Source organism: Miniopterus natalensis, chromosome 8 (genome assembly GCF_054644295.1).
Source record: "Miniopterus natalensis isolate mMinNat1 chromosome 8, mMinNat1.hap1, whole genome shotgun sequence".
Classification (NCBI taxonomy): domain Eukaryota; kingdom Metazoa; phylum Chordata; class Mammalia; order Chiroptera; family Miniopteridae; genus Miniopterus; species Miniopterus natalensis.
The window spans coordinates 4,884,096-4,900,312 of NC_142088.1; the positions used below are offsets into that span (position 1 = coordinate 4,884,096).

The 16,217-nt window shown below is 40.1% G+C and overlaps 1 protein-coding gene across 1 annotated transcript in view; it reads right to left on the bottom strand.

The window, feature by feature from the left end:
- The window catches only part of CAB39 (calcium binding protein 39), a 63,944-nt gene that overhangs the window by 28,857 nt on the left and 18,870 nt on the right, over positions 1-16,217 (bottom strand). Inside the window, exon 2 of the mRNA XM_087819522.1 lies at positions 6,028-6,183. Within this exon, the coding sequence (XP_087675648.1) occupies positions 6,028-6,141 (114 nt within the window). The 5' untranslated portion in view covers positions 6,142-6,183. The remainder of the gene's footprint in view (positions 1-6,027; positions 6,184-16,217) is intronic.

The following is a 16,217-nucleotide window of genomic DNA, read 5'->3' on the forward strand; positions in this document are numbered from 1 at the left end:
TTTTCAAGCTGCTGAGATCATCATGTCACTTAATCCACTGGGCTCCTAAGACCGAGCTACCTGTCCTGTTCGCAGTTCCAGGTCTGCTGCTCCCCTACCCAACGTCCGATGTCCTTTCCTGAAAACTTCCCCTACTTGGGCTCCCAGGTTCTGAGCACTGTAGAAAACGTGACGTACCTGAGCACACTTGGTTCACTGACATTCATGCCGGTCCACTGCCTTTAATCCAGTCAGAAACATTCCCTCAAACTGGATTGATTTAAAACCAGTAACTCCTAGCCCAGCTGGGTGTGGCTCAGCGGTTGAGCGTTGACCTGGGATGCAGGCGATCAGGGTTCGATTCCCGGTCAGGGCACATGCCCGGTTGTGGGCTTGATCAATGACTCTCTCATCATTGATGTTTCTATCTCTCTCTCCCTCTCCTTTCCTCCCTCTGAAATCAATAAAGATATATTTAAAAAAAACAACAACAAAAAATGAAACAAAACAAAAAAACACACCAGTAACTCCTAGTCACAAATATTTCAAATTTGCTCCACTTCCCTCAGGAGATGTTAGCGTCTGGGTGTGTCCTCCCCCTCCCTCCTCCAATGATCTGAACATCTACCTTGACTCCTTCCACAGTGATAGACTTTCTAACGAAAACACCCCCAGCTTCCTCTATGCGTTGTGGTGTATTTCTATCACCCTCTGTCTCAGTCCTGGAGACACACCAGAATCACTGGGGAGACTTTAAAAAGAAATGCCCAGTCCTAGCCAGTTTGGCTCAGTGGTTAGTGTTGGCTCGAGGACTGAAGTGTCCCAGGTTTGATTCCGGCCAGGGGCATGTGCCTCAGTTGCAGGCTCAATCCCTGGTCATAGTCAGGGTGCATGTGGGAGGCAACCAATCAATGTATCTCTCTTGCACAGATTCCTCCCCCTTCTTTCTCTCTCTCCCTTCCACTCTCTCTGAAAAGGCAATGGAAAAAATACCCTTGGGTGAGGATTAAAAAAAAAAAAAGATGCCCACCCACGGACACAGACAACAGTGTGAGGACTAGGGGTGGGGAGTATGCGGGGTGGAGGGGATCGATGGGGGAAAAAAGGGAACATCAGTAATGCTTTCAATATAAAGAGATGCCCACTCCTCCGAGAGACTTACTAACGACAAAAGGAAAAATAGTACTTTTACATGGAGATGCCATAACAACCACGAGATCAAAGTGAACAGTATTGAGGCTATTGACTTCATGTGCCACCTGACAGACACACAACAAAGGGCACAGCATCACTTCCATGGTTTTCTTGCCAAAAAGGCATCACCTGCATTGAATCATGAAGAAACATCAGCCAAACCCAAATTAAGGGACATCTGCAAAATAACTGGCCAGTCCTTTTCAAAAGTGCTACGGGTATGGGAGGCAGAGACTGAGACACTGCTCCAGATTAAAGCAGACTAAAACGTCACACTTAATGCAACGTGTTGTCCTAAACTCGACTCCGGTCCAGAAAAAGGACAATTAGTAGGAAAACTGCCGGAATCTGAAAAAAGGTCTGCGGATTACTTAATACTAATATGTCAATGTTTTCCCTGATTTTGATCATTCTACTGTGGTTATGTACAATGTTAACATTTGGTAAAGCTGGGTGAAGGGTACTCCTTTTGCAACTATTTTATAAATCTAAAAAAAGCTCATTAATGAGAATTGGTAAGGATATCCCACCATGTTAAGAAAGAATTAAGATGAGCTTTATATTTTCTTTATACTCAGTTGTCTTTTCTGAACTTTTTAAAGATATAGAAATCAATTAAAACTATTAGGCTTAATGAAGGAAGCAGAGATCTCACGCACATGCATGCACCCCCCCGCCCCCATCCCATTACCTAGAGTGCTTATGAAAAGAGAAAGAGGGAGAAGCTGCAAATTTCAGCCCCCCCTCCCCAAGTGATTTCAAATAAAAAGGGCTCCGGCAAACAGATACTGAAGTAAGGGAGAAAGAATCTGATGACTCTTAGGTTTTGAGCCAGAGATATAAAGACAACATTTCTGAAACCAGTCAGGAAGAGACAGACCAATTCTAGGGCAGAGAAAATAAATTTTGAGTTGAAATGTTAAGTTAGAAGTAATGCCAGAGTATGGGATTGCATCTTAAGTGTTGAAGGAGATGCCAGAGGTCATCTAAATCAGTAGTTTTTAGTGCTTTTGGGGCCACTGATAGCCTATTCCCTACTCCTGCCTGCCACCACTTTTCAAAGCAAAAATTTTATGTAGAATCCCAATATACAAATTAGAATAAAGTAAAACTAAAAAAGTGAATGAAGGGAGAAGCACCTGGAACCACGGCCTACCTGCTTCCCTAGAGCACTCTTTGCACATATGTGGAACACTAAGTTTAAAAGAAAAACACACACTTTCCCTGCCCCCCCCCCCCCATTTCTAACCAAAATAAGAATCCCTGCTGTCTCATCAGAAGTATCAAGCTTCTCTAGATAAGAAGGTAGCAAACTGTTTGTCATATGGTCTCTGTCACAACTTCTCAACTCTGCCATTGCAGCAGTCAAGCAGCCGTAGACCACAGGTCAATGAATGGGAATGGCTGTTTTCCAGTAAAACTTTACTTACAAAACCAGGTAACAGACTGACCTGGGCCACAGTTTATTGACTCATGCTCTGGAAAATATTTGGTGGGTAGAGAAGATAGGCCAAGGGTATGTGAACCTGTAATTAACTGTAGACAACCATCAAATCATCTCAACTGTCTCTCAGAAACCTGCTTTCACACCCTACTTCTCCTCCTTACCCTTAAGCTTTCCTGGTCACCAGAGTTCTCTTACCAAGTTCATCTTCTGCCATTATATCCATCTTCCCAAACACACTTCCAATCTCATGCCATCTCTAACTCTGAAACATTACTAATGGGAATGTAAAATGGCACAGCACTCTAGAAAAGAATTTGGTGCTTTCTTATGAAACTAAATGTGCACTTATCATATGACCCAAAATAGCATTCTTGGGCATTTATCCCAGAGGAAGGAAAACTTAAGTTCACATAAAACTGGTATAAAAATGTTCACAGCAGCTTCATCTGTAATAGCCCCAAACTGGAAATAGTCTAGCTGACTTTCATTGGGCAAATGGCTAAATGCACTGTGGTGCATCCATAGAATGGAGTACTACTCAGCAATCAAAAGGAATTACTGATATACTGCTTGCATGGATCTCATGGGAATTAAGCTGAGTGAAAAAAGCCAATCTCAAAAGGGTACCTACTACATGATTCTATTTATAAATCATTCTTGAAATAAAATTACAGATTTGGAGAACAGATTAGTGGTTGCCAGCAAGGGTAGGTACGGGGGAGAGGAAATAGGTGTGGCTATAAAGGGATAGCAAAAAGGGGCCTTGTGGTGATGGAACAGTTTTGAATCTTGATTGTGGTGGTGGTTACTAAAGAAACTGCACAGCTATACATGTGGTAAAACTGTGCAAAGCAACCCCCCCACTCACACACATACATTTACAAAATTGGTGAAATGTGAATGAGGCCTGTGGGCTGTACCAACGTCAATTTCCTGGTCTTGATATTGTATATAGTTATGTGTGATGTTACCATTGAGGGAAACAGGGAAAAGGCAGACAGGTCTCCCTGTGTACTTTTATGCAACTTCCTGTGAATTAATAATTAACTAAAAATAAAGATTTAAAACAAAGCAAAATGACAGATTTCTTCAGCTCTCTAAGTTTATCTTTAGGCTGTATGTAAGGCTCCTTTCAATCTACCACAACCTACATCTTTAGCCTCACTTCCCACCATTCATTTATATCTAGTCACCTCTATAAAGTCACCCTGAACTTGTCACTGTTTTTCTGAACATGCCAAACTTTATGCTGTTTCACATTCCGTTCCCTCTAATTCTTTGCCTGCCAAACACCTTAAAACCCAGTTCAAATGTCACTTCGAACTTAATACTATCTCTGAAGAGTACTGACTGCTTCATCCTTCTGATTCTCACAGAATTTCATTATTACCTCCAAGGTACCTCTATACTATGTTATATTATTTACATACATATTTCCTCTCCTAGATTATAAACTCCTTAAAAACGGGAAAAATTTGATCCATGTGTCCATCTATCTGCCCAAATATATGAGGGCACTAAAATGTCTGTGGATTCAATCAAGTTGGAAATCTTTTGCAAAAAATGATCATGTAATTACTTCCATTGTCATCTTTTGCAAGATTATCTTGCTTTATGCTGTACACATGAAACTCAGCATAATAAAATTCCCATAACTGAGATGGAAATCACTATTTATAAAGTCATACTTTTTGGAAACAATTTTTAAATAATCTATTAAGCAACATTTCCCATGTTTCTGTTCACCATTAGTTTACATAATCAAATTTATTATAATTTACATGTAAGCAGCTATTACTAAGAAATGCCTCAAAGAACCACATCTTCTTGGGGAGGGGTTACATAATTTATTATTTTGCCTTATATTTTACTTTTTTTGTTTCTTCATACCTACTCTTTAGCAAAAGAATCATTTTAAACAAGAGCCCTCTGCATATATATATACTAATCTATATGTACTGCCTTAAATATCAATTCATCCTCAAAAAACTATTAGATGACCTCAGAAGTTCTTAAGTCAAAGTAAATTAAGATAAAAAATGTGACATGGAATCTAAAAGTAACCTGAGAAATACTGTTGGTGCCAAATATTTGAAATAATGAGAGAACAATTCTGTTATCACATTAATTCCTGAATTAACTTAAAAAAAAAAAGCCCTACACATACATGCACGCATGCACGTCTCTCTGTAAAGAAAATGCCTGACTATTCTCAGCTGAAAGATCACAGACTAAAAGAAAACTATTAATAACCCCCTGGTGTCAAAGATTACTCTAAGCAAGTTTAGTAACCAGGAGTCACTGGTAAGCGGCCTGCTATGGAAAGACTCCTCCCTCCCCTCTGAGCGTGCCAGTGAACAGGTGCTCTCCCGAAGCGAGTGAGCGCCCGTGGGGTCCCCTTGGGGTCCCTCAAGACCCTTTCAAGGGGTCCGTGGGGTCAAAACTGTTTTTATATCAAACTAACACATAATTTGCCCTTTTCTACTATATTGTCATTTGCACCGATGGTGTGATCCCTTAGCCAGAGCCAAGGCAGTGACACCAAACTGCTGTCACTGTAGTTTTTATCACCATGCACTCAGTTAAAAAAAGAGAGAGTGAGACAGAGAGAGAAGGAGAGAGAGAGATGTATGGGGGTTCTGAAGGCTGAATGGGGCTGAGGTAGAAATGGATGGGGGGAGATAAGACAAGGGCATGAAACAGTATAGCTGATTATCTGCTTTAGTTACTTCCAATGAACAGAGGCAAGTTGAGATGATAGAACACACAGAATAAGGGAGGGGCCGAAATTCACCTAGAGAAGAGAAAGAAGGTCACAAAGGGTCTTGTGTGCCACCCAAGAAGTCTGCACTGAAGGCTTAAGGCAAGGGAGATATCTGAGAAATAAGGAAGGTCACAAGGATCATCATTTAGTAGGAATGGAAGTCAGAATCAATTCATAAACCCCTCAGAAGTAGGGGTTCATGCTATTTAGTGAAAGATGATGTTTTGGAGGAGAGCAGGGAGACAAAACTAGGATGGAAGTCAGGCTTTGTGCTGTGGCGACTGGGAAGAGGAAGGTATTCCTCCAGGGAACAGAAAGAAAACCAGGAGCGGCACCTCCCTAGGAAGACTACTGGTGGAATGCCTACTGACTTTAGGAATCAGATAAATCATTTCAACAATGAAAAAATAAAATTTAAATAGACTTGGAAACCCCAAATGAAAAACAGAGAAAAAAGTTAGAAATACGTTTGGTAGACAGCATTACAGGAGAAAACATGGTGTTCAAGCAGCAGCAAATGTCGTATTTTGAAACCAAAAAAACCCCAAATTGGGATTTATTAATTTAAAAAAATCATCTCATAGTGTCTTTTATTTGCTCCTAATCAAAAGATTGAAAATATAAAATAATGCCCAATACATACCTTTTCTGCTTTTTTGTCAGAAATGTCTTGCTTCTCCAGAACGGCCATGCTCTCCTTCAGGTTCTTCACGATGTCTGCGGGAGACTTGTGAGACTTCCCAAATGGGAACGGCATGGCGGCGGAGACAGGCGCCTCGCTGCGCTCTGCCTGCTGTACCTGGGGACACAGCACAAGGTACAAGTAAGAAGAAAGTGGTGTCAATGAGAAGACATATTTTCTAAATCCTAATCTGGGAAGAAAACCGGTGTTTGAAAAAGTCATTTTATAGGACTTCCAAAATCAGTAGGAACTGGGAAACCACCTAGTATATGCAAGAAATGATAATGCAGAGATATCCCAGAGTTGTAGAACATTTTTACTTTTCAAAAACCTTTTTTAGCCCAGCTGGCGTGGCTCAGCGGTTGAGCATCGACCTATGATCCAGGAGACTACGGTTCGATTCCCGGTCAGGGCACATGCCCGGGTTGTGGGCTCGATCCCCAGCAGGGGGCGTGCAGGAGGCAGCTGATCAATGACTCATCACTGATGTTTCTATCTCTCTCTTCCTCTCCCTGAAGTCAATAAAAACTATTAAAAAAACACAAAACACCCAAAACCTTTTTTATCACCTGCTCCTCCAACCACCCATTTGAGGAGGAACATGCAGGTACTGACCATGGGAATGAAGCAGCTATCACTCACAGGGCAGCTAGTTCTGCCAGGCCAATACTGAGTACTAAGTGGTAAAACCAGCTCGGGTTTGTTTTGACCCAAAGTGTCCTTAATCAACACACTATACCTCCAATTAATAGATACCTCTATTTTACAGTTGAGAAACTGAGGCAAAAAGTTAGGTAAGGAGCTCAGCCAAACAGCACTAGCAACAGGCTCACTATCTGTACCTCTCCCGAGGCTTCTCTTCCAGTGTTCATGCTGTTCCTCTGAAGCACTGTGCTGGGCACACACTTCCAAGGCCCACCCACCCTCCTCTCCCTCCTCCTCTTCAGGTGGTCACAGGGTCTCAGAGCTGGGGAGAACCTTGGACAGAGCTTTGGACAAATCTCGCATCAGACCCTCAAATCCTTTGTCAGTTTCAATGTGTACTCTTTCTACCTGGATACAACTATCTCCTGTGAAGGGACTCAATGGATAACACCCTGAAAATAATGAACTTCTTAATTTTTTGTGGGTAGCAGGAAACATTTCCACCATATCAACCAGAATATCACATCATACAAAAAAAGACATCAACTATTCTAAGAACTAACCTTGAAAAAACAAAGTTAACAAGACAAACAATGTAACTAACTTGGGGAACACACGTCAGAAGTTATGATTTCTTTTTTCTTTTTTTTAAATCCTTACCGGAGATTATTTTTTCCATTGCTTTTTCATAGAGTGGAAGGGAAAGAGAGCAAGAGCGAGAGAGAGAGAGCAAGAGAAACATCGACTGACTGCCTCCCTCATGCACCCCGACTGGGGCTAGGGACTGAACCTGCAACCCAGGTACGTGCCTTTGACTGAAATCGAACCTGGGATCCTTCAGTCCAAGGGCCGATGCTCTAACCACTGAAACAAACTGGCTAGGGCGTTACGATCTCTTTTAGTAAAAAAACTAAAATCAGTTACATTCACAGACATCAAAACTCATATAAGATATCAAAAGATAACACTTTTGAGAAGAACCTTATGGACCACTTTGGTCAGTGGTTTGCAAACTCAGTTCCAAACTCCTATATTTAACTGCCCCTGGTGCCCGCGCCTACCTCTGCCAAATTCGAGAGGCAAATCTCAGAGAGCTCAGCCCCACTTTGTATTTTTCCCCATGCCAACATAAAATATCTCTATTGCATAGCACTATAATATTTCTTGTAAACTCTGCCTAAGACTTCATTTGAAGAAAGTATTTGAATGTTTTTCTCTAAAGTTTGAGATACAGTGACCTACATATCTGTTTAAAAAGAAGTATTCACGGCGGGGGGGGGGGGGGGGGGGGGAGGGGAGGAAGCGTGCACATAAATGCTAATGTTAAACCCACAATTAAATCATGAGCAGGTTATGTTATTTCGTGATGTTTTGATGTGAACTGTTTTGAGCACTCTCTATACCCAAATATCACCTAGCTCACCTTCTGTCAGCTTGTAAACCCTTTATTGTTTAAATTAAAATCACATCTTCATTAACCAAAAGGAAATGTCCTCAAACATAGGTTCTCAAACTTCAAAGATGCATAAATTTACTTCTGAAAATCTTTTCTATGACAAGAAGTTTGGGTCAATTAAAGGAAAGTTACTCCCATCTGGCTGTTACATTCTCTCTGATTACCTGGCTAGATGGAACACAAACCCTGGATAATTCTTTTCCATTCTATACATATAATTTTTTTGAGGGGAGTGAGGGGCAATGCAGGTTGATTCTCCATAAACACAGAGGATTCACATAGTAAACTCTCTGTAACTATCATCTTTTCTAGTTGTGCTCTGCAACTAATGGCAGTGAAGCCACTGTCAACGCTGAGTGGAGGGGGAATGGATCGGCATTTTGCAGGAAGGTAAGTCATGGTGCTATGCAACAGAGATATTTTCAGCTCTGGCTAAATAGTGGAAGTGACTTTCCAGAGCAAAGCAGGTTTTAAAAAATCCTACACCACACAGCAAATACTGGTCATAGCAGAGAGTACAGCTGCTAAAGAGAGCACAGATAAGGAGAGACAGGACACATCACTCCTTATAATTAGTACACCAGGCAGCCAAGAGTTTGCAGAACATAAAAAACTAGTAAGACTGTAGTTTGAGGAAAAACAGTGAGTAACAAGTACTCAAAACAAGAAGTGGTCACTACTCAGCAGGATCCAGTCACAGTGGTGAAGTTGTTCATGACATACTCCCATTTGCTCTCTCCCCCTCCCACTCTTGCCTCCTTATACTTCATATATTCTTTTATGATATTGTTTATAAAATATAGTTAAAATAATTAAGTAAAAAATAAACACTATACAAATAATTTTATTATAAACTTGTAAATAAGAATGATATAGTTATTTTATTTTTTTATTGATTTTAGAGAGAGAGAAACAGATTTGTTGTTGGCTGCCTCCTGCATGTGCCTTGACCAGAGATCAAACCTGCAACCCTGAACCATCGGGACAATGCTCCAACCAACTGAGCTATCTGGCCAGGGCTATATAGTTCTTATTTTAAAGTATGAGTGTAATAAACAAATCCTTTACTTTCTTTCATTCATGTCCTCAAATTCACCAATTTTTACACAACTCAACTGTCAGAGATTCTGCAGGGCAAAGATAAGGAAATAATGCCCCTTAAAACTTCTGCCTTAGAATTTGTTTCTTATGTCTAAGTTTGCTATGTATTAAGCTTAAATATCTTACACTAATGTATGCCACTCAGTGATTCAACTTTTAAAATAATTAATTGACATAGAAAAGTTTAAAATTAATGAATGGCTCTTAAATGGGTAGACAATACCTGTGCCTAGAACATTGCTAAAGGGGTAAGAGAGTAATGCTTTAAGAAATAAGGCTCTTAATTAAACATGTTAGCTTAATATGCATAGAGCTACTGAGTATTGATTGTTACTGAATTTATGAGTGTAATAAAGGAAACATAAGCAGCTTGAGGCAAATGTTATGACTAATATGGTAAAACCATGGATGTGTCATACAAGTGTACTCATTAAAGTTGTGGGAAAAAATGCCGAAAACAATCGACCCAAACAGCTGAATGGTGGTATTTCTGCGGAGAAGGAAAAGGGGGAAGAACTGGTAATTTTTCCTTACAAGCCCTTTTTGTAACTATCTGCCTCCTTCAATTGTACACATGCATCATTTTGATAAACATAAAAACTAAGTTTAAAGAAATCAATGGATAATATAAAACAGTCCATCTTTAATACATAAAAAGTACTGACCATAAGACAACTGAATGGGAAGCTAAATGAAAGAGGAAAGTAAGGCCACCAATAAACTAATCCTACTAATCATGAACCCTAGACAGAGCCAGTAGAACCAGCAGTGTTTTTCAAACTGTGATCATGATCTACAAGAAATTTATTTAATTACACACGTGTGCATGCGCATGCAACAAAGCTAAAATTGGTATTTTCTACTGTATTCACTTTTATTTAAAAAAAAAAATGCACGATTGAACAGATTCGTGAATCACTCTAATTAATTTTAGTGATTATAAAGAGCAAGAAGATTTAGGATCAAATACAAACTTAACTTTAAAAAGAGTTGAGCTTCATTGCTTTGACAAAGGAAACACCAGATGACCATCCAACAATGCTCAAATGATAGATAGCAAAGGCATCACTAATGGCCTCTCCAGCCCACACTGCTTTTTCCCAAAAGCACAGAAGTGCCTTCAAAAGGGCCTGGTCCATCATCAAGCAATATAAAAGTACCATTCAAAGTGCTCCAGGACCCTGAAGGATATGAAAACATACAGGTGCATGTCTGAGTTTCTGAACTAAGAATTCCAAGAGTAAGGAAATTCTCAAGCTAAAGGCAGCAATGGTTAAACAAGGGTTAAGATGGTTAAAAGGTACCTTTCAGCTTAACAATCTGCCTGCCTTTCTCATTTTGCCCTTTCCTCCTTTATCATCATTAGAAGTATTTGGGGGAATGCCAAGGAACAATTAACAGCAAGAACCCAGTGACTGAGGGTTCAATAACTTTTCATTGCACTCATAATAAAATCCAAGTTCCTTACTAGGGCCCTCTAGGCTTTCCCCATCTTCAACTCACAGCACAGCTCTCTGGCCTTTATTACAGAAGTCTATCCATACTGAGATCCTTTCTGTTCTCTGAACATGCCAACTACTTCTAAGCCTGAGCACATTTGCAAATATGATAAAAACCTTAATATTTAAATCTAGATGGTAGGTATATATGGGCTTTTATTGTTACTCAACTTTTCTGTATGTCCAGTTTTTCCTTAATAGTGTTTTAAAACTGACTAACCTGTGTTTTGGACATAACTGGAGTTCATTTAGAAAATGGACAAAATACACATTATAACTGAAAAAATTCATCTAGTTTTCAAATACAACTAATTTCCCTCTGTCCTGTCAAAAAAAAAAAAAGTTTCATAATGAACCAGGACTCCTTGGGCTGAGCCAAAATTATTAATGTAACTGGGAGAAAGCCAGCCACTGTTAGGATTGTAGAGGGCTTGGAAACCCATAACCACATTTCTCAACCTGGAGGGAAGCATGCTCCTGATGGCAATCAGTGGTGTACACTTAAATCCCAAAGAAAAAGCAGCCATGGAGGGTAAATTTAACTTGAAAAATTGGGGGGGGGGGTGAGTGGGGAGGATAGGAGTGGAGAATAATTTTACATGCCACTTTTATATTAAAATAGACATTTATAGAATTTATTAAGTCTGTATGGAAGGAATTTGCATGACTATTTCGCACTGCACACCTCTTAGCTTTCACAAGTTGCACCCCTCTAATTGTATTCCTGTCTCTCCAAATGCTCTCTCTTTCTGCATTTAATTCAATGACTCATCTTTATGTCCTTTCAAGGTTCCACCCTTGGCTGTCTTTTTACTCTATATTCTGAGTGATCTCATCTACCCATGGTTATAGCAACATGAAGTCTTCTTCCTGCCCCAACCAACTGGCCTACATTTCCAACTGCTACTCCTTACAGATGTCCTTCGGGGAACTCAAACCCCATCCCCAAGCCCTGCTTCTTTTTCTATGTTCCCCTTTAGGGCGAACATATCCATTGTTGACTCGATCACAAAATTTGGTGATCATACTAGACTCTCCACGTGTTCACTCTTCCATATATAATCAGGTCACAATTTTAGTCAATTCTATTTTCTAAATCTCTCTATCCCTACAGATACCAAGTGTGTAGACCTTCACTATTCCCCACATAAGGCAGGGGTGGTTGTCAATTGGGCCAATATCATCCCTGGGGGCTGTTTTAGAAAATTTGGTTGTCAATGACTGTCACATTCACTGACCACTAAAATCATTATCAAACCAACCAACCAACCAACCAACCAACCAACCAACCAACCAACCAACCAACCAACCAACCCAGCACTGCTTTTTGTGCTGTTGTTCACATGTGCATAGCCTTCTGCTAACTTCTATATCCTGGCGGGGAGAGGGGTTGGGTTGGGGGTCAAAATAATAAAAGGCTATCTACTTCCTACATCTGTGTTCAAAACTGAGAGTTAAACTTCTAGCATTTAAAAAATGGTTATGTTGTTTATTGTGCAAAATTCAAACATTAAAGGACTACACAAGATAGAAGGTGAAAATGACCTGCAAAGCCTGTGGAGTCAACTGGTATTAACAATTTGTTATGTAGTCTCCTTATCACTTATGCTCTATGTTTGTGGTCTTTCACACTAGGAGTCTACTCCTTTCTTCAAAACTGATGAAGACCAGATGATACTAGAAATGGTCACTTCCATCTTAGAAAGCACAAAAATTTCAAGTCACTGCTCTGTTACGTTAATACTCCTAAAAGTACGAGTAGCTCCACCACATGAAAGTGCTGGAGAACATTCAGAAAACCCACCGGGAAAATCAAAGTCTAACAGCATTAGAGTTAGGGAATCTGACTGCTTCTGGCTTATGTGACATACTCCTAACTCTAACTCTATTCACCTATATGTCGACAATACTGAAAAGTAGTCAAATGCTGAAAAGCAGTCACGACATTCATTCAAAAACCAACTGTAGCCCAGCCAGGTATGGCTCAGTGGTTGAGCACTGACCAAGGATCCAGAAGATCGAGGTTCGATTCCCAGTCAGGGCACATGCCCGGGTTGTGGGGCTCGATCCCCATTCGGGGTGGGGGGTACAAGAGGCAGCTGATCAAAGAAGGCTCTCTCATCATTGATGTTTCTATCTCTCTCTCCCCCTTTCCCTTCCTCTCTCTAAAATCAATAAAGATATTTAAAAAAAACCCTCCAAAACCAACTGTACAGTCACTATATGCCACAAACTTAAGGCACCAAGAGTGCCTGCTCTAAAGAAGACAACTTTCTTCTGTGTGTGGAGTGCGTGTGTGTAGAGACAATAATGAAAAGCTGCTGAATGAGAACACATTCCTAGACAGATGAGTTCATAGGACTCGAAACTAACGTATGTTAAATCTAACTCATAAACTTGGTGGTCAAATACAAACTGCAAACAAAACGCCCACATACAATAACAAAATTGTTGCATACAAGAACTATTAAGGTACTTAATTAAGCAGTCATAGGAAGTGTGTAATTTCAAATAAATGCTGAGTATCTACAACATGCCAGATACTGTGTTTAGGTGCACTAGACTATCCATATACTAGTCCAGGGCAATTACATAAAGCACAGTAGTTAATTACATGGGCTGTAAAGATTACCTGCACAAATTCTGACTTCACCCATGCCTAAGCTGACTTATACTTTTCTAAGCCCCCTTTCGTCATCTCTAATGGGAAAAATAGCTACCTTACAAGTTAGTAATAAGAATTACATGTGTTGCCCGGCCAGTGTGGCTCAGCAATTGAGCACTGACCTAGGATCCAGGAAATTGCGGTTCGATTCCTAGTCACGGCACATGCCCGGGTTGTGGGCTGGATCCCCAGCAGGGGCCGCGCAGGAGGCAGCTGATCAAAGACTCTCTCATCATTGATGTTTCTCTCTCTCTCCCTCTCCCTTCTTCTCTCTGAAATCAATAAAAATTAAAAAAAAAAAAATTACATGTGTTTCAAGTGCACAGGTATATGTTACAATCTGAATAAGTAGTAGTAAAGGCTACTTATGTGGAGTTTTTGCCTTCTAAAATCTGATTCGTGACCGCTATTTCCAGAACCAAAACAGGGTTAAAAAAAAGAAACAACAGGTATCTACACAGACTGAGCAGCAAAATAAAATGCACGATCTTAACCCTTTTCACTTTCGCCTCTAGAGTTCTGATGTGGCTTTTGGACGGACAGGATACCTGCTTTTTTTTTTGCCCTCACCCGAGGATATGTTTTATAGTTTGCCATTTGCATTTCAACTATGTCACTTAATGTATGAGGTTTTCATTTTCTGACAGCTTTATTTGTAATCTTTTTTTCATGAATTCTGGATTTCTTACCAGGCTTGCACGGCATGTTGAATATGAAGACAAGGTTTCATATTTACAGACATCAGACGTTTACAATTAAACAACAGTGGCCTTTTCTGAAGTAAGTTCTAATAGAATCTAATTTAACAAACCTCACTATGTTATCCAGTTTCACATGGTACGGTAACTTTCACATTAGCACTGCTTAGTTGTAGGACAATTAAGAAATCACTGTAACATGAATTCATGAGCTTTTCCCAATTAGCCACCAAATAATAAAGTTACTGGATAGGGTTAGACTATATTCTGTATATGTGGTAACCATACTTAAGTACATGTTAAGTAAGTATGATGTTAAATAAACATCTGATACATTTTTCAAAGTTATAGGTCTATGATTTAAGAATATTTAAAAAAAATGAACGTATAGACATGCCTTTTAGAAATGGATTCCAACTGGTAATGTGACAGGATTCCTATTCCAACATTTCATCCTAGTCCAGGCCAAGGCAGAGACAAACACTAAATTTAGAAGTTGACAACCCTAGCTGGTTTGGCTCAGTGGTTAGAGCAACAGCCCACTAAGGGCAGGAGCCTGAAGGGTTGCAGGCTCAATTGCTGGAGGCAACCAATCTATGTTTCTCTCTCTCTCTCTCCCCACAATACCCCCCCTTCCACTCTCTCTGAGAAATATATGGAGGAAGTATCCTTGGGTGAGAATTAACAACAACAAAAAAGTAAGCTGACAGAATATACTGTCAATCCTGGGCAGCAATTTTAGTGGGCATCCAGTAGGAGTATTTTGCAGTAGACCTGTATCCTCATGTCCTAAGCACTAGGCATCCAGGACTGGAGTAAATAGAAAGTGAGAGGTGTGAACTTAAAGCATTTTGAATAGTCTAATCAAACGTGTTAATATATAAATTACCAGCACACTAGCCTGTGAGCTGTCTGGGAGGCAAGAGTCATATATTCATACTCAATCTGTATTACACTTACCATAGTTGGCAACCAAATTCCTACAAAATTTATTCAGTTGTGGTATTGTTTTTTTTTTGTTTTTTGTTTTTTTAAAAAATATATCTTTATTGATTTCAGAGAGAGGAAAGGAGAGGGAGAGAGAGAGATAGAAACATCAATGATGAGAGAGTCACTCACTGATTGGCTGCAGCCCGCAGCCCGGGCATGTGCCCTGACCGGGAATTGAACCCTGATCGCCTGGATCCTAGGTCGATGCTTAACCACTGAGCCACGCCCGGCCGGGCTCAGTTGTGGTTACAAATTTAAAAAATGAACCTTGGGGGAGTTGACTCAAACACAGGACCACCTCCTCAGTTATCCTCCAGACACTTCAGCTTGTCACCATCCTTCTTTGAGAGTGTGGCGTTTCAAAATGGTCTGTACACTCCATTATGTGATCTGACCAGACAGGGCTACCTATCCCTGTATTTTATAAATGTAGTATTAAACTCCATAATAGTTCTGATGGTCACACTGCGTGCATGGCTGCTTTCTCGTGAACAATATGCCATCAGTGAGCTACATTTTCACCTATTGTTTACTATTGCATTTTGGGACATACCTGCAGGACTAAAGAATCATTTCTATTAAATTGCTTCTGGTTTAGCTTCAGTATACAGTATGACATTAAAATTTTTTCTTGGATCTTGACTCTGTTGTCCAGTGTATTACTGGCTTTCCCTACCAGATTCCTGTCAACTACAAATCTGATCAGCAAGTCACACAGGTCTTCCTTGACCCCGTTAAAAGCACAAATACAGAAGCTTTCCAGTTAGAGCCTGCCATGAACCTCTATTGTGTGTACAGTCATTAAATAACCACAAGGCCACCAAGCCACCTAACTGCATTACCACTAGCAGTGATGGCTTACAGATTTCTGACCTCATGGCACACATATATTCATTATATAAAAAATAAGTATCCCCAGCCCCTACACATAAAGTATCACCAAACAGCACTTATCCTTACTATGTAAAATTACACTGACATTCTCTATTCTGTGCCACTTTCCTAATGCCCTGCTCACTTCCCTCCCCTCCCTTTAAAAATGCTAGTCAGAGCCCACTAGATTGATTTTTTGTTTGATTAATCCCCATTCAAGGATA